The sequence below is a fragment of the Mesoplodon bidens genome (genome assembly GCF_964165515.1).
Source record: "Mesoplodon bidens genome assembly, chromosome: 15".
NCBI lineage: Eukaryota > Metazoa > Chordata > Mammalia > Artiodactyla > Ziphiidae > Mesoplodon > Mesoplodon bidens.
The window spans coordinates 63,600,994-63,623,554 of record NC_138171.1 but is presented as its reverse complement, the minus strand read 5'-3'; the positions used below and the strand labels follow the sequence as shown (position 1 = coordinate 63,623,554).

The window sequence follows — 22,561 nt, the reverse complement described above, 5'->3', positions numbered from 1 at the left end:
GCCCCTATGACATGTAAAATGGCATGTGTGTTTTTCGGCAAAGATGCTCTGTGACTTTAAAAAGATTCTGAAATGGGTTTGTGACTTCCCCATGATACGGGCACCCCAGGACTCTGTAAGGAAGAGGCTATGCAGGCACATCTTTTCAGAAAACTTACTTCATTTTCTCAGTCAGTTGCTGAAGATATTGCGGGAAAAACTATTTAGAAGGTCTAAAAAAATCAGGATGTGGTCGCAAGCAAAATTTGTCCTGCAACCTGCTTCTGTTCCATGTAAAAATAAATAATTCTCAACCAAAGTTCACTGTAGCAAATATGTCCATTTAAAACACACACACACATACGCACACAATAAGAGTTTTTAGTTGCCTTGTTTTCAAAGTCACAATGTAAAAGACCTGCAAAGCTTCCTATTTCAGCCACAAATGGCAGGGAACAAGGAGCGCCCTAATCTTGGAAGTGGTAACGATCTTGTCGATGAGGAAATACCAGGCATCAAATATTGAGATTTTAGAGTATTTTAATGTCTATTTCTTCAGTGGGTGCATTTTGAAATTATTAGGATTAACAACTTAAAAAGGGTAGAGCAAAGGAAAGATGGAGAACGCAAACAATTGGTTCTCGCGGATTTAATTTCAGATTCTAGGCATGACGTGATTTTTCGAAACAACCACCAAAAAGTGCTTACTTCGAAAGTCTAGAAATGCAAACGCGGACAGATCTTTGGAAACTACAAATCACTAAAGCCCACATAATGGGGAAGCACGCGGCCCTTTGGCTCTCAATGTCAAGTGCAAATGTGCAGGTGTCTCCACAGCGCAGTCAGGGTAACGGAGCTGTGAGCAGCCTCCAAGCTCCGTGAGGGTTTCATAACTGATGCTCTGCATTTGTTTGCATTGGATGCAATTATGTGTGCTTGTTTATATAGATTTATACATATATACTTTGATCTGACCTGAGGCCAAGAAGAAACTAGCAATTGCAACACAAAGCAACTATTTACACACATTCAATTCTGAAGTATTGCTTCCTGCCCTAAGTTCACAGGAGGTATTGCCGCTCTGAAGAACGCCTCCACCTAATCGGAAGCGCTTGAACCCGCTGCTCAGAAGCCCATCTGTGTTCAGCCGTCTGCTCAATGCCCACCGAGTCAGAGGCCTGGCACTGCGGGTGCAGGCACTCCGTGGTTCTGTGCTGAGGTATGCTTCCAAGCAGGGGCTGGGAAGGACCCGGGTCACTGGTGGCCCAAAGAGAACATCTGTACTGGTTGCTTAGGAAGGCTCGCTTGGGGTGTTTTTTTAAAGACAATTTAAACCGTCCACAAAGGCTCCCATTTGCACAATGCTGAACTGGACAGGTGGACGTCACCACTCTCTCCCTGCGTCCGCAGCCTCTTGGCTTCCCAGGAGTCGCAGGAGGGGAAGGAAAAAAAAAAAAGAGTTTGATAGGGAGGAAGCGTGTGCAGAGATAAACTCTGTGGAGCATGTTTTGAGTGGAACAGCAGAGACACGGGGAACAGCAGGAAGCGCCCAGGCCCCTAGCCGCCGCCAAAGCTGCAGAGCCTGGAGCCAGATGGCGGAGGGTGAGGCCCACACTCAACACAAGCCTTAATACTGATGGGAGGAACCCCTGACGTGCCCACAAGCCTGACAGACAGGCAGAGCATCACGTAGTGTTTTTCAGAAAAAATAAAAATAAAATCTCTGCAGGATTTTATAAGAATACATTCTTTAGAAGAGGTAATGTCACAGTCATCCTTTCTCTATTTCTCTAGCATTGGAAGACCAACAATCTGACAGTAAAACCTGAAGGCAAATCTCCCTGGACATGGAGATCCTGGCTACAACCGTACTGCCGGGGTCCGTGCCATGCACGTCCCTGGGGAGCTGGGGGATCAGAATCAATACTTCCTGATGCCGGGAAGGGCAGATTCTGTACGTATTTGGCAAGGAGTGATAACAGGACTTAATGCAGATGTGAAAGCTACACAGAGATTTACCAGTGAAAAGAAAATACACAGGGCACATCGGAGAAGACCTTACACAGAGAAGGAGCCAGTCCTCAAATATCCCATGAGCTGCAGCCACCTTAAGAATGAGGTGACATATGACTATGACAGGGCAACTCTGGCCTGAGTTCAATCCTACATAAACTTCAGCCTCAACGTGGCAAAACGTAATTACAAGCAGGATTAGCAACAAAGGGCACAGAAGCAATTTCCTTGGGTTTTCTGTACTTCCCCGGTTCCACACCTCATTTCCATCCAGACGATTCTGTCCCTACTTACAGGGTAAGAGCTCCATCTAAAGAGGGCTGGGATCCACTCACCAGGCTCAACCCCATCACAAATGGGCCCTGCACAGGCTGAGAACAGGAAAGGATGGAGAAGCTTTCTGAATGTGGAAGCCAAGCGCTGCCCGCGGCCCTGGTGCTCTGCCCAGACCTGCTTCACAGCGAGCCGGTTCTGATCCCACCCCTGTCGTGAGCAGACCCCCTGGGTGGGGGGCAGAAGCGGGGCTTTTGCTTTACAGGTGGTGGCCGAGGGCTTCCCCAACCCAGAGCATGCAGGCCGTGCCCGGTGGGGTCCTGCTCAGCCCCTGGCGAGGGAGGCAGCCCAGAGTAGCTGAAGCACTAATGGCCACCTTCTCATCCTTCTGCTGTGCCCTCTATGACCACCCCCTGCCCCCTCAGCCTACTTCCCTTCCCCAGACAGAATGACTCGGCAACCCTCCCCAAGACACACACGTTTCCTGATAAATAAATAAATAAATAAATGCAACCCTTGGATGTTTATTTTGCGTTTCCTCTCAGTTGAGTCAGCTTCCAAGACAAGCCCCTCCGCTCCAGCTGGAAGACCCCTGGGGGCGGGCGCAGAATGAAAAAGGGCTTTTAGATACCTGAGGCCTGGGTTCATGAGCTGTGAGGCCGGTAAGCATTTGGAATCTCGGCCTGAACGAGGAGGAAGCCCTAAAGCCGCTGGGTGTGGGAGGCGGTGGGTGCAGCCACAGCCCCTGAGGGCCCGGCTGGCCTGGAAGGCGCAGGTCAGGGGACACCGGTGTCCTGGCTGATGGCCCGCTGCGGTCCTCAGCCTGCACCCCCCCAGCATCCCCGCCCAGTGAGTTACTGGCACTTGATCTCAGATTCATGAATGCAAGTGTGTGTGCGTCTATGTGTTTACATAGAAAGGTCAGGTCACTGGAAAAACACTAGTACGTATACAGAAAAAACCCTCAAAAACATTGTATTAGCAAAAAAAAAAAAAAGTGTCTCATGAGAAAAAGCAATAAAAATAATATTTTAACCACAGCTTCTGTTTTAACGTCCACCACCACCCAGCGCAACACCCTGGCCGCACCTTCCCTGGACTCCAGGCCGCGCCAGCCCCTGAAGGCACTTGTTCTCCACACTGCCGAACGGTCACACCAAGGGGGAAGAGGAAAAAAACGGATGAAGATGAACCCTGAATAACTGTGATCCACACAGAAGTTAGGGCTACAATGACCACAGGACACCACGTCCGGGGACGGGAACTGTGGAACCTGGACGGACAGAGCACCGCGGGCGGCGCTGGGCCGCATCATGCCCTCTTTGAGACGTTGAGCTTGGTGAGTTCATTGGCTTCCTCCATCCCTGCTTCTTCACAGTCGCTTTTCTCTATGGCTTTGCTGAACCTACACCTTTCTTCGGCTTTGATGGGCTCCTTCCAGGGTTTCTTAGAAGACGGGTGAGTGTCCCTGGCCTGTGTGTTGTTCTCGGAGCCCAGGGACACCTGGTCCGGGTTCTGTATGGAAGGCACCAGGTTGGTGATCTCGTCCGTGGGGGAGCGTCCGATGCTGCCGTCCACCTGGACTCGGATGTCGGGGGAGATGGAGAGCTGGTGCTGCGGCACCATCCCATTGTCTGTGCACTTGGGGTACAGGTAGGTCTTCATCTGGCCTTTGCCCTTGACATTCACCGTCCCTCTGTAGTCGAAGTCGTAGCCCATCTTGCTCAGGACGCGGTAGCTTTCCTCGCTGACCTGGATGCGGCACTCCACCCCCGTGGTGTCCATCCTGCTGGCGATGTTGACCGTGTCTCCCCAGATGTCGTACAGCAGCTTGGTGGTGCCAATGACGCCCGCTGTCAGGGGCCCATGGTTGAAGCCCACCCTGAGCTTGAAGTTGAACCAGAGCATGTTATTGTTGAAGTCGTCCACCACGCGCATCATCTCCTTGGCGAACTCGAACAGGATCTGCAGGTGCTCCTGCGGGTGACTGCCGTCACGGCACTGCGTGGCGTTCAGCCCCGACGCGGCCATGTATGTGGCCCCGATGGTCTTGATCTTCTCGATGCTGCTGTAGTCCGGCTTGCTCAGGAGCTCGTCGAAGTCCCCGATCAGCTCATTGAGGACCCGGTAGCACTCCTTGCCGCCCTCGTAGTTCTCCTCATAGAACTCGCTGAAGTTGACGATGCTGGCGAAGATGACTCCTCCGTTGTCGTGGTTCTTGGAGTAGGTCTGGGAGACCTTCAGCTGCTCGGCCACGTGGTAGGGGATGATGTTTCTCAGCAGCCAGTCGGCCTGGTCCCTCATGCTCTGGATCTTAGTGCGGTGCAGGTCCGCCTCCACGTCCCCGTGGTAGTGTAGGCGGTAGCTGACTTCGAATTCTCGATTCAGGAACCAGACCAACAAGAGCAGGAGGAAGAAGACAAGAATCACCTCCTGGCCGATCAGGCTGGCTGGGCTCCTGCTGTCGTGCGGCAGCGAGGCGTTGCACGGATTCCTCTCGGAGCTGGAGAGGAAAGAGAGGACAAAGGACGTGCCTTCTGAAATGCATCTTTAAGGGAAAGGTTACTGCCCAGTGCTTCCAGGTTCTGAACCAGCCCAGCTAACCAGCATCCTGCACAGAGTTTTGTGCAGCTCAAACCTTCAACCACCTGCAGTTGCAGAGTGACCTGTTTCTGTTTAGAAAGATGTGGCGAGATAAAGAGTCACTCTTGTAGGATTCCTGTAATGAGTGCTTTGTACTTGCTTTGTTTTTCAGAAGTCTTTAGCTCCTTGATTTTTAAAATCTTTTCTTTTTTCCCAACTTTTTATTTTGAAAAATCTCAACCTTACAAAAAGGTTAAGAGACTAGCAAAACAAACATTTGTATACCCTTCTCCTGGATGCAACAATTGTCAACATTGTGCTACTCTGCTGTTTCCCTCTGTCAACACAAATTGCACACATGCACGCACGCACACACACTCACACAGGCATACTTTGCTGAACAGTCTGAAAGTAAGCTGCAGACATCAGGCCACTTCAATCCTGAAGAGTTCAGTACGAATCTCCTAAGAAAAAGGACGTCTCCCTATGGAATCACACCACCATTGTCACACCCAAGAAATTTCACATCCTCTGATACACTCTGATATAATTCCCCTGCCCCCTCCCTCCCACCCGCCCTGGGGTTAGTTCTGTTTTGCCAAAGTCATTTAAGATAACTTAACCATTTAAAAAAATAATATAAAATATATACTTTTAAGAGTAACACACTGTAAGAAACTCAAACAGTATAAACAATGGAAAATAACTGTCTTTCCTATGAGGTAACCTTTCTGTTGTGCACTATGCTAACACACGGCTGTGCTGTAACAACCAGTCCCCTGCAGAGGGCGATCGGCTGTGTCCATCTTTGACTACTAGGAACGAGGTTACAATGGATATTCCCGAGTGTCTTTGTGCATCTGAATGAGCCTGTCTGTGGGAAAAACTCCTGGAAGCGGAACTGCTGAGTCATTTAAAATACACTTAGAATTCCATTAGAAATTTCCAAACTGCCCTTCTAAGGGCTGAGCCCATTTCTATTCCCTCTGATGACCAAGTCTGCTTGGTCTGTTCTGCAGTTCCACAGTGCCGAAGGGCCACAGCTTGGGACCCCAGGACTGAAGATTAGCGTGGGCAGTCTCTTCTAAAGTTTATTCTTTAAATACAATTTTTTCCACTTAAAAATACTACATACTCATCACATAAAATTTAGGGTGAAGGTAGAAAGAAAAAAAGATTCACCCATCATTACACCATCCAGAGGCAATCACTGTTAATGTTTGTTGAATTTCCTTCTCAACTCTCTTTTATCTGTTTACAATGCCGTGATTGCTCTGCTCATGTAAACTGTACCCTGATGTACTCTAAAATGCACAGAGCAGGCCGCTAGATTTTACATAACAATGGTCTGGGTTACTTATATGAATACAATTATATATGGAACAGATGGACCCTGAGTTTAGAGAGTACCATGGTACAGAAAGCTCAATTCTACCATCAGAGTGTTTTTTAATGAATTTTACTGTTATCTGTACTTAGGCATATTAAAAATAATGAAACTGACCAATCTGGTCATAACGCCTTCCATGAAACACAGTCACAAAAGCCTGGCTTTGGAGTAATGATGCCTGGGCTGTGGCTGGGCTGGCCCCCGACAGAGCTCTGAGACCCTTGGGCAGGTCACACCATCTTTCAGGTCTCAGTTTCCTCACAAGTAAACTGAAGATGGGCTGGAGTATCGCTACGTCTCTACTGGCCTAAGGGTCTGTGCGGAAAGGGCCTGAGGCTATGTCTGTAGAACCAGCAGGGTGCCCTAGGCTGGCATGGGGAGCTTGGATTTGGGGAGGGTGCCCACCAGTCCTTGATGAGAGGGGCTCACCGTGCCTGGACTGCTTGTACAAACAACGTGGTTTCTGCACCTGCCCTCCTCCCGAAAATCTGGAATTTTGGTACATGCCAGGCAGAGGGTGCCTATGTGACCAGCCACCAAGAAAAACCCTGGAGTTTCTGATGGGCTTCCCGGGAGGGTGTTTCACACGTGCTGTCACAGCTCATTGCTGGATGAATTAAGTGCATCTCATACGACTCCACTGGGAGAGGACTCTTGAACGCTGGCGCCTGGTTTCCTCTGGACTCTGTCTCATGCACTTTTGTTCTCTACTGATTTTGCTCTGTGTCCTTTTGCTGTAATAAACCACAGCCATGGGTACAACCATGTGCTGAGTCCTGAGTCCTCCAAGTGAATGATCAGACCTGAGGGTGGTCTTGGGGACCCTGACAGAGGTTCTATGACTTAATGCTTAAGAACCAGGAACCAAAAACCGCCTCTATAGCAAGATGCACCACACTTCACTCATATATTTTGCCAACTGTCATTTAAACAAATGGCAGTACTTACTATGAATCTAAAGTACTAAACAAAACAACTATTTTAGATACTAAAACAGATCTATGTCCAGCCCCTCAAGCCCTCTGGTTGGCTCAGAGTAGGGAGAGAATCTGGAGGGAGTGAGTCTTCTCTATATGAGCCCATCTCCTTGGCTCAGGAGTTGACCTTTCCTCCGGTTTCTCCAAAGTGGTAACACTGAGGAACAGCCTCTTTATTAGGAGACATCACCAAGGCTTAAGGTCATCCTAGAACCAGGCATTGTAGAACCTGGTGGTAGAACTGGGTGGCGTGTCTCGGTTTCCTCAATTGTGCTGTAGCTAAAGCTGGCCGTGTGGCCTGAGCCTGGGATGGGCACAGGCCAGTGCCCTCTGGATGGAGCAGGGGAATACGATACGTAGGCGGGTGTGACAGGGAAAGGGAAACAACTGCACTGCTTGCTTTTACCTTTGCTTAAAAGGAAGGGTCCTAACGCACAGGCTGACATGTTGTGCCCAAGGGGCTGCCTTGCAACAGAAGATGTGTAACCAGCGGGTGAGAGAATTATTTCCACTCTACAACCTGTACTTCTTATTCTACTGCAGAAGGAACAAGGAAGGCGATGGTTCTACTCCTAAATTCAAATAGTAAAGGTCAGTCCCAAAAGGAGGAATTTTGTGACTAAATGCAAGAGATAACTTAATAGATGGACAAATGGAAGTCAGAGTAAAATACAGTATAGTTCATTATCACGCAAAAGAGGGATTACAAAATAGAGAAAAACGGAAAACAAAGACCACTCGTCCTAGCCAGCTCAACATGGGACGCATTAAAATTTTGGTATATTTCCATGCCATTTAAAATCCACGCCTAGGATGGGGGCAGGATGCACCAGGAGGAAGCATAAGGGGGGCTTCTGGGTAATGTTCTATTTCTTGGTCTGGGTGGCAGTTAAATGGGTGTGTTCACTTGTGAAAACTCACTGAGCTGTCCTCATGATCTGGAGGCTTTTCTGTGTATGTGTTTTACATCAATAGAAAGTTAACTTAAAAAAAGATGTTAGGTGTTTTGCTACTAAATCTTTTTTTTTTTTTTTTTTTTTTTTTGCGGTACGCGGGCCTTTCACTGTTGTGGCCTCTCCCGTTGCGGAGCACAGGCTCCGGACGCACAGGCTCAGCGGCCATGGCTCACGGGCCCAGCCGCTCCGCGGCATGTGGGATCTTCCTGGACCGGGGCACGAACCCGTGTCCCCTGCATCGGCAGGCGGACTCTCAACCACTGCGCCACCAGGGAAGCCCGCTACTAAATCTTATAATTGTCAATCATACACAGAAACATCTGTATTCTGTTTTTGTTCCATTGTCACTTTAATTCTCCTTCCCAACGTCTAGATGTCCACAGATATTTAATATTTTAATTATAGAAACAGAAAAAAATCATCACTCATTATTAGATCGTAAGTATTACATATCTTACTTTTTTCATCTATGATGAAATATCTAGCTGTAGCTATAAGACCTATGTAATTTCACAAAATAAATGAAAAATGAAAACCATAAATGCTTTCCACATTGCTGCATTTTAACAGTTGTAATATTTGGGTATATGTATCATAATTTAATTAACTTCTTTTTTACTGACAACTGAAGTTGCTGATGAACTTTCAATATTATCAATCACGATGATCAATATTTTGGGGCACGCAGCCTTTACCAAATGCTGAATTATTTCCTCAGCAGATAAGCAAAAACAGAATTATTAGTTTAAAGGTGATGGACATTTTTATGACTATGTTTTATAGATTGCCAAATTACTTTCCAAAACTATTGTACCATTCTGAAAAGTAATAAGGCATGGCAGAAAAAGCATGGCCTGGTAGTGAGGGAGGCCAGGGTTTGAACACTGCCAGTGTCCACAGGCAGGTTCCTTCTCTGAGCTTCAGCTTTCTTATCTGGAAAATGGGGACAAAGTTACCTAACATATCAGGTTATTGTGCAGATTAAACAAACCTATATTAAACACCATCAATTCATATATGTGCCACACCCTGGCCTACACTGGGTATTCATATGGTAACATTCTGAAGGTATGATTTGAAGATCAGAAGGAATTCTGTAGTTATTTAATAGTGCAATGACTTGGGTAGTAGCCTATTTATCTTCTACTACATTTCCTCTTTTGTGATTTGTCTTTTATCTACACAGGTCTTACTTAGCTCTTTATATAACCGTCTCACAAATATTTTTCTCAGTCTGCTTTTATCATCCCCTCGGTCAGTCTTATTTTTTTGTGAGTGTGGTTTTATTTATTATTTGTAAGACTGGAAAGTTATCTCTGTCTTAGAGGCTTGAGAACTGCTTAATTTTATTTTTTCTAGATGTTTATATAGTTTTATATAATATAAAATTTTTTGACTGCAATTTATTTAGAATTAATTTTGATGTTTATAGTAAAGCAAGGGCCCAACATTTATTTGTTTCAAATTTCTAGTCGGTTATTTCAAAATATTTTAGGGAATAAATTTTCTTTGATTTGTGAGATCTCCTTTGTAACATTCTAATGTCTTATATAAAATTAAACCAAATCTAACACAGGAAACCCTCGCTTTTTGAAAGTTTGCTTTTCACCGCTTTGCTTTGATGAAAGACCTACATTAGTACCTGTTTTTGCTAATGAAAGAAATCTGAAGGGGATTTTTTTTGCCTTTAGAAAAAAAGGCAAAAAGCAAAACTAATGTTCAGCATTTGTTTCGCAGTGAGTGTTACAGAGGCAGCGCCATCCTGAGCGGCAGGAGTGGCCCCGCCAAGCTCCTTCCCAGGAACCGCACTGAGCATCACAGCATCAGCCACCACAGCTCTGAACTGTGTCTGTGAGCATCTGTGCTTTACCTCAACGTACTCTGCCTCCGTTAGCAAGCTGTATCCTAACGGAACTGCTTCTTCGCTTTTTGGCTTAGGAAAGTTTTCACAGGAACGCTCTGCTTTCAGAGAGCGGGAGAAACCTGCCTATGTCTTTTTTTTTAATTAATTAATTAGACTGTGCAGAGTATTAGTTGCAGTACTTGGGATCTTTCTTGCCACGTACAGGATCTTCAGTTGCGGGATCTAACCAGGGATTGAACCTGGGCCCCCTGCATTGGAAGCATGGAGTCTTAACCGCTGGACCACCAGGGAGGGAAGTCCCCTGCCTATGTCTTAACAATTATTCATTTTCCCAAAGATACTATAAGTATGAACTGATTTTTGTTTTTTTTTTTTTGCGGTACGTAGGCCTCTCACTGCTGTGGCCTCTCCCGTTGCGGAGCACAGGCTCTGGACGCGCAGGCTCAGCGGCCATGGCTCACAGACCCAGCCGCTCCGCTGCACGTGGCATCTTCCCGGACCGGGGCATGAACCCATGTCCCCTGCATTGGCAGGCAGACTCTCAACCACTGCGCCACCAGGGAAGCCCTGAACTGATATTTTAACAAATAGATATCTTCCACTTACTCTTTTAAGAATGCATATGTTGTTCTTTTTAATTCAAGATACAACTGTTTTTCAGGAAACTTAGAAATAACCAGCAGTAATACAGTTACACCCATTTATTCAGATATAGGCACAATGTTAAAAGCTTACCTGAAATTCTGTACTGCATCCAGGTGTGAAATTACTATGGAACTGAAATTAAAATGCAGAAAACTATTATTATAAAACGCAAAGAGGGCATTAAACAAAGCAATCTGAGAAGAGTTTAAATAAAAACAACTTTCCTATTTTTAAGGTGGAGATCAAGGTAGAAAGTTAAGGATAGTAAATTTCAATTATAATTTGATGCTGTGTGTTAATGAAGAATAGCAAAATGGTAAATGCAACGATGTAAAAGCCTTTATATCAGCTGTGGAAAGTAGGCACAACCACTAAAAAGCGAAATCAAGGAAGAGTCTCTAAGGCCTTCATTTTGCTGTTAAGGACTTATCTATGGTGTCGTGTCCTACAGGCTAGAAACTTCAGTCATGTTCAAACAGCGAAGTCTACTGACAAAGGATCAATTTCAAAAGGCCCCGCTGGAGGCGTTGGCAGATTACTTACTGGAGAAGCCAGACTTTGCTATTGGTGATGCCCAAAGCAATCAAACCCCAATTTTAAGGCATCGAAACCACACCTAACTAAAGACCTCTCTGTTGGTGCTGGGAAAGGTGCCCAAGACACCCAGCCCCATTCTCTCCACATGCTGCACAGCTTCCTCTGGGGTCATGTTACCCAGCGTCCACTCAGGCCCACAAATCACCCAAACCTCTCCACCCGGGGCAAGTGCCCTGATGCTTCGTCCTTCAGGTCCCCCAGCCTTGCTCCCTGAAAAGGGGACGTTGCAGAGCACCTGTGAGCAGCTCTCCTGGGCAACGGCCAGTGAGGGCTCAGAGTGGCTTTTTTGATTACAGGAGGTATTAAATGACTTCACAGAAAAGGAAAGAAAAGCAAGAGCTACACACAAACTGTCCTCTTCTCACCCTGTCCAGACGTGACTGTGACACTGCTGTAACCCACGTGTCTGTGTCTCCCCAAAGCTGGAAGAGTCCCCCCTCCGCCAGGCTCACAGGAGTTGAGCTTATGTTTTGTCCTCCCCACATGTTCCCTACCCTGGGTTCGGCTCAGCAGTGACAGGGTGGACAGGCTGAAAAGATTCTACGTGAATGCGGGTGTACTGGGTCCAGCAGAGATTCAACCGCCAGCCCTACCTCAAGACTTGCTATTTGATTTCTAGGTGAAAAGGCAATGGATGGGTTCCCTATCGCTACGGCTCTCTAGATCCAAGTGGAAAAGGCCCGCACCAGTGACTAAATGACACTGTGAATGGCTGATAGGGTATTTGTGTTGGATCTAAAAGGTTAAAAGTCAGACTGTTGAATTTCATGCTCTTGGGAAAGAGCTTTATAATGACCATAATTCCAGAAGGCCGCACCTTCAGAAAGGAAAAATGACACTTTGTTTTGCTTAAAGTAATTTAACTATTCATTAAAGTTTCCTTTCAAATGCTGAATGACATTTCTATTTCCTTTTTGATCTTAATTTGCAGAGAACTTGAATATCTTTCATGTGGTTATTATTTCATTAAGTAAACTGAGGAAGGATAATCACCCTGTCCATTACTGACCACTGCTTTGGTAATACCCAAAATGCACTATGGCGATTTCATCTGATATTTAGACAAATTGGACCACTTTCTACTTTTGAGTTTACTAAAGCAATGGTTCTCGGCAACAGTAATACCATTCCTAGGGGGCATTTTGGAAACACTGGGGGTCCCTCTGGTTGTTTGGGGAGCCAGGAATGTTAGATGCCCTGCAAAGCACAATAGAGAAATGTCCCATGTAACTTTGAAATATCCTGCTAAGCTAAACCCACTGTAATTTTATTTTATTTATTTTATTTTTTTAAGCATTCTGCTGTATTTTATTTTATTTTATTATTATTTTTTAAATTAATTTATTTATTTTTGGCTGTGTTGGGTCTTCGTTGCTGTGCGAGGGCTTTCTCTAGTCGTGGCAAGCGGGGGCCACTCTTCATCATGGCGCGCCGGCCTCTCACTGTCGCGGCCTCTCGTTGCGGAGCACGGCTCCAGACGCGCAGGCTTAGTAGTTGTGGCTCACGGGCCCAGTTGCTCCGCGGCATGTGGGATCCTCCCAGACCAGGGCTCGAACCCGTGTCCCCTGCATTAGCAGGCGGATTCTCAACCACTGCGCCACCAGGGAAGCCCCACTGTAATTTTAAATAAATGATTCTTTAATATGTGCTGGGCTTCCCTGGTGGCGCAGTGGTTGAGAGTCCGCCTGCCGATGCAGGGGACACGGGTACGTGCCCCGGTCTGGGAAGATCCCACATGCCGCGGAGCGGCTGGGCCCGTGAGCCACGGCCGCTGAGCCTGAGCGTTCGGAGCCTGTGCTCCGCAACGGGAGAGGCCACAACAGTGAGAGGCCAGCGTACCGCAAAAAAAAAAAATAATAATAAATAAATAAATAAATGAATAAATAAATAAATAATATGTGCTAACATAAAACATAAGCAGTTACACAAAAAGTCCAACATTTAAGAGAAGTCTGTTACAGAAACAGAAGCTTAATGGCTTTGAGACATTCCCCTGAAATTTCTGAATAAATTACTCATTTATTTCTGAATAAATGACTCAGTGCTAGCAGATAGCACTCTGCTATCCAAGGTATCATCATATTTCCAACTATATATTTAGTTGAAAAGGTTAAAAGCCACAAAACCAGTTGCAAATGTGCAACAGGTAATTTCAGACCCATTTTAACAGCTAAGAACCAAACGTGATTTAATTCGTAGAACACATGGAAAGTAGGGGTCTTACTGGATTTCATTAACAAAGGATGTTTTAAATATAGCACCTATCATTGCCATCCTCTATATTTTAATTTTTAAATTCTTTGTAGCGCAGCAGTAGGAACACATCCTGTCCCCAGGGGTCTTCACAAAGCTCCTGTTTCTTTTCCCCACACCATCTGTGACAGGGCTTTTTTTTTTTTTTTTTTTTTTAAAGATTTTGTTGTTGTTGCTGTGGACCATTTTTAAAGTCTTTATTGAATTTGTTACAATATTGCTTCTGTTTTACGTTGGTCTTTTTGGCTGCGAGGCATGTGGGATCTTAGCTCCCCGACCAGGGATCGAACCCGCACCCGTTGCATTGGAAGGCAAAGTCTTTACCACTGGACCGCCAGGGAAGTCCCTGTGAGAGGGCTCTGAAGGCCATCTGAGTACCAGGGATGGAATCTACTCTTCAATATGTGGAAGGATTTCAAGATAAATGATATATTTCCAGTGATTCGTCATTGCCCTAACGTTTCCTGTTATAACATGGAGAACTGTTATGACACGATATTTACGACTAAGGCCAGGTCACTCGCAAGACCATCATACTTCTTCATTTCCTCCACTTGGACAATCTGTAACCTGTCTCGGCACACTGGCCCTACTACAGAAGGTTAGAACCAGCTTCCTCTTTTCATTTTTGTGTCACCTATACCTCTATTACTTCATTTTCTTGATAGTCTTGTATGAAACGGCCTCTGGTCCTACTTTCTTAAATTCAAACTTCTTCATCATAAGTACAGTTGACCCTTTGCGTCCACAGGTTGTGCATCTGCGGATTCAACCAACCTCAGACTGAAAATACTAGGGAAAAACAAAATCCCAGAAAGTTCAAAAAAAGCAAAACTTAAACTTGCCACATGCTGACAACTATTTACATAGCACTTACATTGTATTAGGTATTATAAGTAATCTAGAGATGATTTAAAGTATACAGGAGGGCATGCATAGATTATATAAAAATATTCATATTATGCCATTTATAGAAGGAACTTGAGCATTCTTGAATTTTGGTATCCAAGGGGTGGTCTGGGAACCAATCCCCTCCAGATACCGAGGGACAACTCTGAGTTCAAGCATGTGACTACTGCATGATGTCTGCTGGGGGTGGTCACCCCAGGATGGCTGCAGGCAAATATTCAATACATATTATGTTATTAAAGTTATTTTCTTTTTCTTTCGTTTGTATATTACTCTTTGGGCATTTCATCAAGTTGTTGACTTTATGTGTGCTGAAAGCTATTTCATGTTGTGACAGGAAGTGTCTGTTTGGGTGGAGTGCATTAGTGCTGATGAGAAAGTGCAAGTGACAGACACAACTCAACAGCAAAATCCAACAATCTGATTAAGAAATGGACAGAGGATCTAAACAGACATTTTTCCAAAGTAGACAGAGATAGCCAATGGGTACATGAAAAGCTGCTCAACATCCCTAATCATCAGGGAAATGCAAACCAAAACCACAGTAAAACATCACCTCACACCCGTTAGAACAGGTATTATAAAAAAGACAAGAAATAGCAAGTGCTGTTGAAGATGTGAAGAGAACCCTCGTGCACTATTGGTGGGAATGTAAATTGGTACAGCCACTATGGAGAACAGTATGTAGGCTCCCCCCAAATTAAAAACAGAACTATCATATGACCTAGCAGTTCCACTTTTAGGAATATATCTGAAGGAAACAAAAACAGTAACTTGAAAAGACATCTGCACCCCCATGCTCATTACAGTACTATTTACAACAGTCAAGAGGGGAAGCAACTTAAGTGTCCATCAATGGATGAATGGATAAAGAAGATGTGGTATATATACAATGGAGTGTTACTCAGCCATAAAAAAGAAGGAAAATCCTGCCATTTGTGACAACACAGACAGACCTTAAAGGCATTATGTTAAGTGAAATGAGTCAGACAGAGAAAGACAAATACCATATGATCTCAGTTATATGTAGAATCTTAAGACAAACAAAAACCGCCACGAACTCACAGATACAGAGAACAGACTGGTGGTTGCCAGAGGCAGGGGTGGGAGGTGAGTGAAATGGGTGAAGGTGGCCAAAAGGTACAAATTTCCAGTTATAAAATAAATAAGTCTTGGGGAAGTAATGCACAGCATGGGGACCACAGTTAATAATACTGTACTGTATATTTGAAAGTTGCTGAGAGAGTAACTTTTTTTTTTTTTTGGTCATGCAGCATGGCTTGTGGGATCTTAGTTCCCTGACCAGGGATTGAACCCGCACCCTTGGCAGTGAAAGCTCAGAGTCCTAACCACTGGACCGGCAGGGAATTCCCCCAAGAGTAACTCTTAAAAGTTCTCATCACGAGAAAAGAAAAATTGTGTGGTGATAGATGTTAACTAGACTTACTGTGGTGATCATTTCACAATATACACAAATATTAAATCATTACATACTGCACCTGAAACTAATACGTTCTATGTCAATTATATTTCAATTAAAACAAAAAGAAAAAGTGAGAAGGAGAAGAAGAAAGGTGGTCCTGCTGTGGAGGGCATGGTGCACGTACCTGTCCGGGCAGAGGGAGACGTACAGCAGCAGCAGGGGCCCGGCCCCGACGACTGTGGCCAAGGAGGACCTCATCCAGGAGCTGAGCTGGCAGAAGTTACAGTAGTGCACCACGGTGATCAGGACAGCCGAACCCGTGAACACGGTGGACTGCAATGAGGGGCAGGCTCGGTGAGGACCCCAGCCCCCCTCCTTGCCACACAGGCTCACCTGCCTTCCCTCCACCTGGGCACCCCAAGAGCAAACGACATGCTCACCTACCTGTCCTTCTGTTTAACAAAATATCTGGTGGTTTCAGGGACAGATCATAAATCATTAGATTAATTACCAGAACTTTTGGTTACAAGTCTCACTGGCACTAAAATTTCTCTCCTGACGTGTGCAAGTTGCACACATCACGTTGAAGGAGAGGAAAGGTAGACTGCCCTGGTTGAGAACTTCCACCATGTAACCAGTTACCTCCCAAAGCCTGTCCTCCAGGCACCCTGCTGTGTGTCAGTGGAAATGTGATTTGGTTTTAAGTATCAAATGCAGCCAGCCCGCCCAGTACTTCATGCTATACTCACTGGCACCAAAAATATAATCTTCCACAGCAGGATGAATTCACTCTTTATGGGGTTTAACTTGGATGCTCCTTCCCTGATCAACAGCAGCTGATCCAGGTGCCAGTCAATTGTTTGTGCCAGTTCTGCAGACTAACATTATCTTTTTTTTTTAACTTTTAAAAAAAATATAAAATATAGTTGATGTACAATAGAACATTACCTTGTATCATCTGGAAACATGGGTCAGATGCTTCTTTGTAAAACGTGTAAGAAAATAACTGATTTGGGGGACTTCCCTGGTGGCACAGTGGTTAAGAATCCGCCTGTCAATGCAGGGGACACAGGTTCGAGCACTGGTCCAGGAAGATCCCACATGCCACAGAGCAACAAAGCCCATGTGCCACAACTACTGAGCCTGAGCTCTACAGCCCGCAAGCCACAATACAGAGCACGTGTGCCACAACTATTGAAGCGTGAGTGCCTAGAGCCCATGTTCAACAAGAGAACCAGAGAAGCCACTGAGCAGAAACAAGAAGAACTACAATCACGCAGCCTGTGGAAGGAAAACAATGTTCACAGAAAGACAGACAAAATGAAAAGGCAGAGGACTATGTAACAGATGAAGGAACAAGATAAAACCTCAAAAAGCAATTAAATGAAGTGGAGATAGGCAACTTTACAGAAAAAGAATTCAGAATAATGATAGTGAGGATGATCCAGGACCTCTGAAAAAGAATGGAGGCAAAGATTGAGAAGATGCAAGAAATGTTTAACAAAGACCTAGAAGAATTAAAGAACAAAGAAAGAGATGAACAATACAATAACTGAAATGAAAAAATACACTAGAAGGGCTTCCCTGGTGGCACAGTGGTTGAGAGTCCTCCTGCCGATGCAGGGGACACGGGTTCGTGCCCCGGTCTGGGAAAATCCCACATGCCGCGGAGCGGCTGGGCCCGTGAGCCATGGCCACTGAGCCTGTGCGTCCAGAGCCTGCGCTCTGCAAAAGGAGAGGCCACAGCAGTGAGAGGCCCGCGTACCACAAAAAAAAAAAAAAAAAAAAACCACTAGAAGGAATCAATAGCAGAATAACTGAGGCAGAAGAATGGATAAGTGACCTGGAAGACAGAATGGCAGAATTCACTGTTGCGGAACAAAATAAAGAAAAAAGAATGAAAAGAAATGAAGACAGCCTAAGAGATCTCTGGGACAACATTAAACACACCAACATTCACATTATAGGGGTCCCAGAAGGAGAAGAGAGAGAGAAAGGACCTGAGAAAATATTTGAAGAGATTATAGTCGAAAACTTCCCTAACATGGGAAAGGAAATAGCCAACCAAGTCCAGGAAGCGCAGAGTTCCAGGAAGGAAAAACTCAAGGAGAAACACGCCGAGACACATAGTAAGCAAATTGACAAAAATTAAAGACAAAGAAAAATTATTAAAATCAACAAGGGAAAAACGACAAATAACATACAAGGGAACTCCATTAGGTTAACAGCTGATTTCTCAGCAGAAACTCTACAAGCCAGAAGGGAGTGGCATGATATACTTAAAGTGATGAAAGGGAAGAAGCTATAACCAAGATTACTCTACCCAACAAGGATCTCATTCAGATTCAATGGAGAAATCAAAAGCTTTACAGACAAGCAAAAGCTAAGAGAATTCAGCACCACCAAACCAGCTCTACAACAAATGCTAAAGGAACTTCTCTAAAGGGGAAACACAAGAGAAGAAAAGGACCTACAAAAACAAACCCAAAACAATTAAGAAAATAGTAATAGGAACATACACATCGATAATTACCTTAAATCTGAATATGGATTAAATGTTCCAACCAAAAGACACAGGCTCGCTGAATGGATACAAAAACAAGATGCGTATATATGCTGTCTACAAGAGACCCACTTCAGACCTAGGGACACATACAGACTGAAAGTGAGGGGATGGAAAAAGATATTCCATGCAAATGGAAATCAAAAGAAAGCTGGAGTAGCAATACTCATATCAGATAAAATAGACTTTAAAATAAAGAATGTTACAAGAGACAAGGAAGGACACTACATAATGATCAAGGGATCAATCCAAGAAGAAGATATAACAATTGTAAATATTTATGCACCCAACATAGAAGCACCTCAATACATAAGGCAAATGCTAACAGCTACAAAAGAGGAAATCAACAGTAACACAATAATAGTGGGGTACTTTAACACCTCACTTACACCAATGGACAGATCATCCAGACAGAAAATTAATAAGGAAACACAAGCTTTAAAAGACACAATAGACCAGATAGATTTAATTGATATTTATAGGACATTCCATCCCAAAACAGCAGATTACACTTTCTTCTCAAGTGCACACGGAACATTCTCCAGGATAGAGCACATCTTGGGTCACAAATCAAGCCTCGGTAAATTTAAGAAAATTGAAATCATATCAAGCATCTTTTCCGACCACAACGCTATGAGATTAGAAATAAATTACAGGGAAAAAAATGTTAAAAAACACAAAACACATGGAGACTAAACAATACATTACTAAATAACCAAGAGACCTCTGAAGAAATCAAAGAGGAAATCAAAAAATACCTAGAGACAAATAACAACGAAAACACGATGATCCAAAACCTACGGAATGCAACAAAAGCAGTTCTAAGAGGGAACTTTATAGAAATACAGTCGTACCTCAAGAAGAAGAAAAATCTCAAATAAACAATCTAATCTTACACCTAAAGGAACTATAGAAAGAAGAACAAACAAAACCCAAAGTTAGTAGAAGGAAAGAAATCATAAAGATCAGAGCTGAAATAAATGAAACAGAAACAAAGAAAACAGTAGCAAAGATCAATAAAACTAAAAGCTGGTTCTTTGAGAAGATAAACAAAATTGATAAACCTTTAGCCAGACTCATCAGGAAAAAGAGGGAGAGGACTCAAATCAATAAAATTAGAAATGAAGAAGGAGAAGTTACAACAGACATTGCAGAAATACAAAGCATCATAAGAGACTACTACAAGTAACTCTACGCCAATAAAATGGACAACCTGGAAGAAATGGACAGATTCTTAGAAAGGTATAACCTTCCAAGACTGAACCTGGAAGAAGCAGAAAATATGAACAGACCAATCACAAGTAATGAAATTGAAACTGTGATTAAAAATCTTCCAACAAACAGAAGTCCAGGACCAGATGGCTTCACAGGTGAATTCTATCAAACATTTAGAGAAGAGCTAACACCCATCCTTCTCAAACTCTTCCAAAAAATTGCAGAGGAAGGAACACTCCCAAACTCATTCCATGAGGCCACCATCACCCGGATGCCAAAACCAGACAAAGATACTACAATAAAAGAAAATCATAGACCATTATCACTGATGAATATAGATGCAAAAATCCTCAACAAAATACTAGCAAACAGAATCCAACAATACATTAAAAGGATCATACACCATGATCAAGTGGGATTTATCCCAGGGATGCAAGGATTCTTCAACATATGCATATCAACCAATGTGATACACCATATTAACAAACTGAAGAAGAAGAACTATGTGGTGACCTCAACAGATACAGAAAAAGCTTTTGACAAAATTCAACACCAATTCATGATAAAAACTCTCCAGAAAGTTGGCACAGAGGGAACCTACCTCAACATAATAAAGGCCATATATGACAAACCCACAGCAAACATCATTCTCAATGGTGCAAAACTGAAAGCATTTCCTCTAAGATCAGGAACAAGACAAGGGTGTCCACTCTCGCCACTATTATTCAACATAGTTTTGGAAATCCTAGCCTCAGCAATCAGAGAAGAAAAAGAAATAAAAGGAATACAAATCGGAAAAGTAAAACTGTCACTGTTTGCAGATGACATGATACTATACATAGAGAATCCTAAAGATGCCACCAGAAAACTACTAGAGCTAATCAATGAATTTGGTAAAGTTGCAGGATACAAAATTAATGCACAGAAATCTCTTGCATTCCTATACACTAACAACAAAAGATCAGAAAGAGAAATTAAGGAAACAATCCCATTCACCATTGCAACAAAAAGAATAAAATACCTAGAAATAAACCTACCTAAGGAGGTAAAAGACCTGTAGTCAGAAAACGATAAGACACTGATGAAAGAAATCAAAGATGACACAAACAGATGGAGAGATATACCATGTTCTTGGATTGGAAGAATCAATATTGTGAAAATGACTATACTACCCAAGGCAATCTACAGATTCAGCGCAATCCCTATCAAATTACCAATGGCATTTTTTACAGAACTAGAACAAAAAAAATCTTAAAGTTTGTATGGAGACACAAAAGACCCCGAATAGCCAAAGTAATCTTGAGGGAAAAAACGGAGCTGGAGGAATCAGGCTTCCTGACTTCAGACTATACTACAAAGCTATGGTAATCAAGACAATATGGTACTGGCACAAAAACAGAAATATCTAGATCAGTGGAACAGGATAGAAAGCCCAGAGATAAATCCACATACCTATGGTCAACTAATCCATGACAAAGGAGGCAAGGATATACAATAGAGAAAACATAGTCTCTTCAATAAGTGGTGCTGGGAAAACTGGACAGCTACTTGTAAAAGAATGAAATTAGAACACTCCCTAACACCATAAACAAAAATAAACTCAAAATGGATTAAAGACCTAAATGTAAGGCCAGACACTATAAAACTCTTAGAGGAAAACAAAGGAAGAACACTCTTTGACATAAATCACAGCAAGATCTTTTCTGACCCACCTCCTAGAGTAATGGAAATAAAAATAAACAAATGGGACCCAATGAAACTTAAAAGCTTTTGCACAGCAAAGGAAACTATAAACAAGATGAAAAGACAACCCTCAGAATGAGAGAAAATATTTGCAAACAATCAATGGACAAAGGATTAATCTCCAAAATATATAAGCAGCTCATGCAGCTCAATATTAAAAAAAAAAACAACCCAATCAAAAAATGAAGACCTAATAGAAGACCTAAATAGACATTTCTCCAAAGGAGACATACAGATGGCCAAGAGGCACACGAAAAGCTGCTCAAGGGCTTCCCTGGTGGTGCAGTTGTTGAGAATCCGCCTGCCGATGCAGGGGATATGGGTTCGTGCCCTGGTCTGGGAAGATCCCACATGCCGCGGAGTGGCTAGGCCCGTGAGCCATGGCCGCTGAGCCTGCGCGTCCAGAGCCTGTGCTCCGCAATGGGAGAGGCCACGACAGTGAGAGGCCCGTGTACCGCAAAAAAAAAAAAAAAAAAAAAAAAATGCTGCTCAACATCACTAATTATTAGAGAGATGCAAATCAAAACTACAGTGAGGTATCACCTCACACCAGTTAGAATGGGCATCATCAGAAAATCTACAAACAACAAATGCTGGAGAGGGTGTGGAGTAAAGGGAACTCTCTTGCACTGTTGGTGGGAATGCAAACTGATACAGTTACTATGGAGAACAGTATGGAGGTTCCTTAAAAAACTAAAAATAGAATTACCATATGACCCAGCAATCCCACTACTGGCCATACACCTAGAGAAAACCATAATTCAAAAAGACACGTGCAGGGCTTCCCTGGTGGCGCAGTGGTTGAGAGTCCGCCTGCCGATGCAGGGGACACGGGTTCGTGCCCCGGTCCGGGAAGATCCCACATGCCACGGAGCGGCTGGGCCCGAGAGCCATGGCCGCTGAGCCTGCACGTCCGGAGCCTGTGCTCCGCAACGGGAGAGGCCACAGCAGTGAGAGGCCCACGTACCGCAAAAAAAAAAAAAAAAAAAAAGACACGTGCACCCCAATATTCATTGCAGCACTGTTTACAATAGCCAGGTCATGGAAGCAACCTAGATGCCCACTGACAGACGAATGGATAAAGATGTGGTACTTATAGACAGTGGAATATTAGCCATAAAAAGGAACGAAACTGGGTCATTCGCAGAGATGTGGATGGACCTAGAGACTGTCATACA

The 22,561-nt window shown here is 43.9% G+C and overlaps 1 protein-coding gene across 2 annotated transcripts in view; it reads right to left on the bottom strand.

Annotated features, from left to right (window-relative positions):
- Positions 1–499: 499 nt before the first annotated feature.
- ADCY9 (adenylate cyclase 9) overlaps positions 500–22,561 on the bottom strand; it is a 129,923-nt gene continuing 107,861 nt past the window's right edge. For both annotated transcript variants that reach the window (XM_081257854.1, XM_081257855.1), the window contains 3 exons: positions 16,047–16,195; positions 10,771–10,812; positions 500–4,768 (listed from right to left, as the gene is read on the bottom strand). In XM_081257854.1, coding sequence (XP_081113980.1) covers positions 3,577–4,768; positions 10,771–10,812; positions 16,047–16,195 — 1,383 coding nt within the window. In that variant the 3' untranslated portion in view covers positions 500–3,576. The remainder of the gene's footprint in view (positions 4,769–10,770; positions 10,813–16,046; positions 16,196–22,561) is intronic.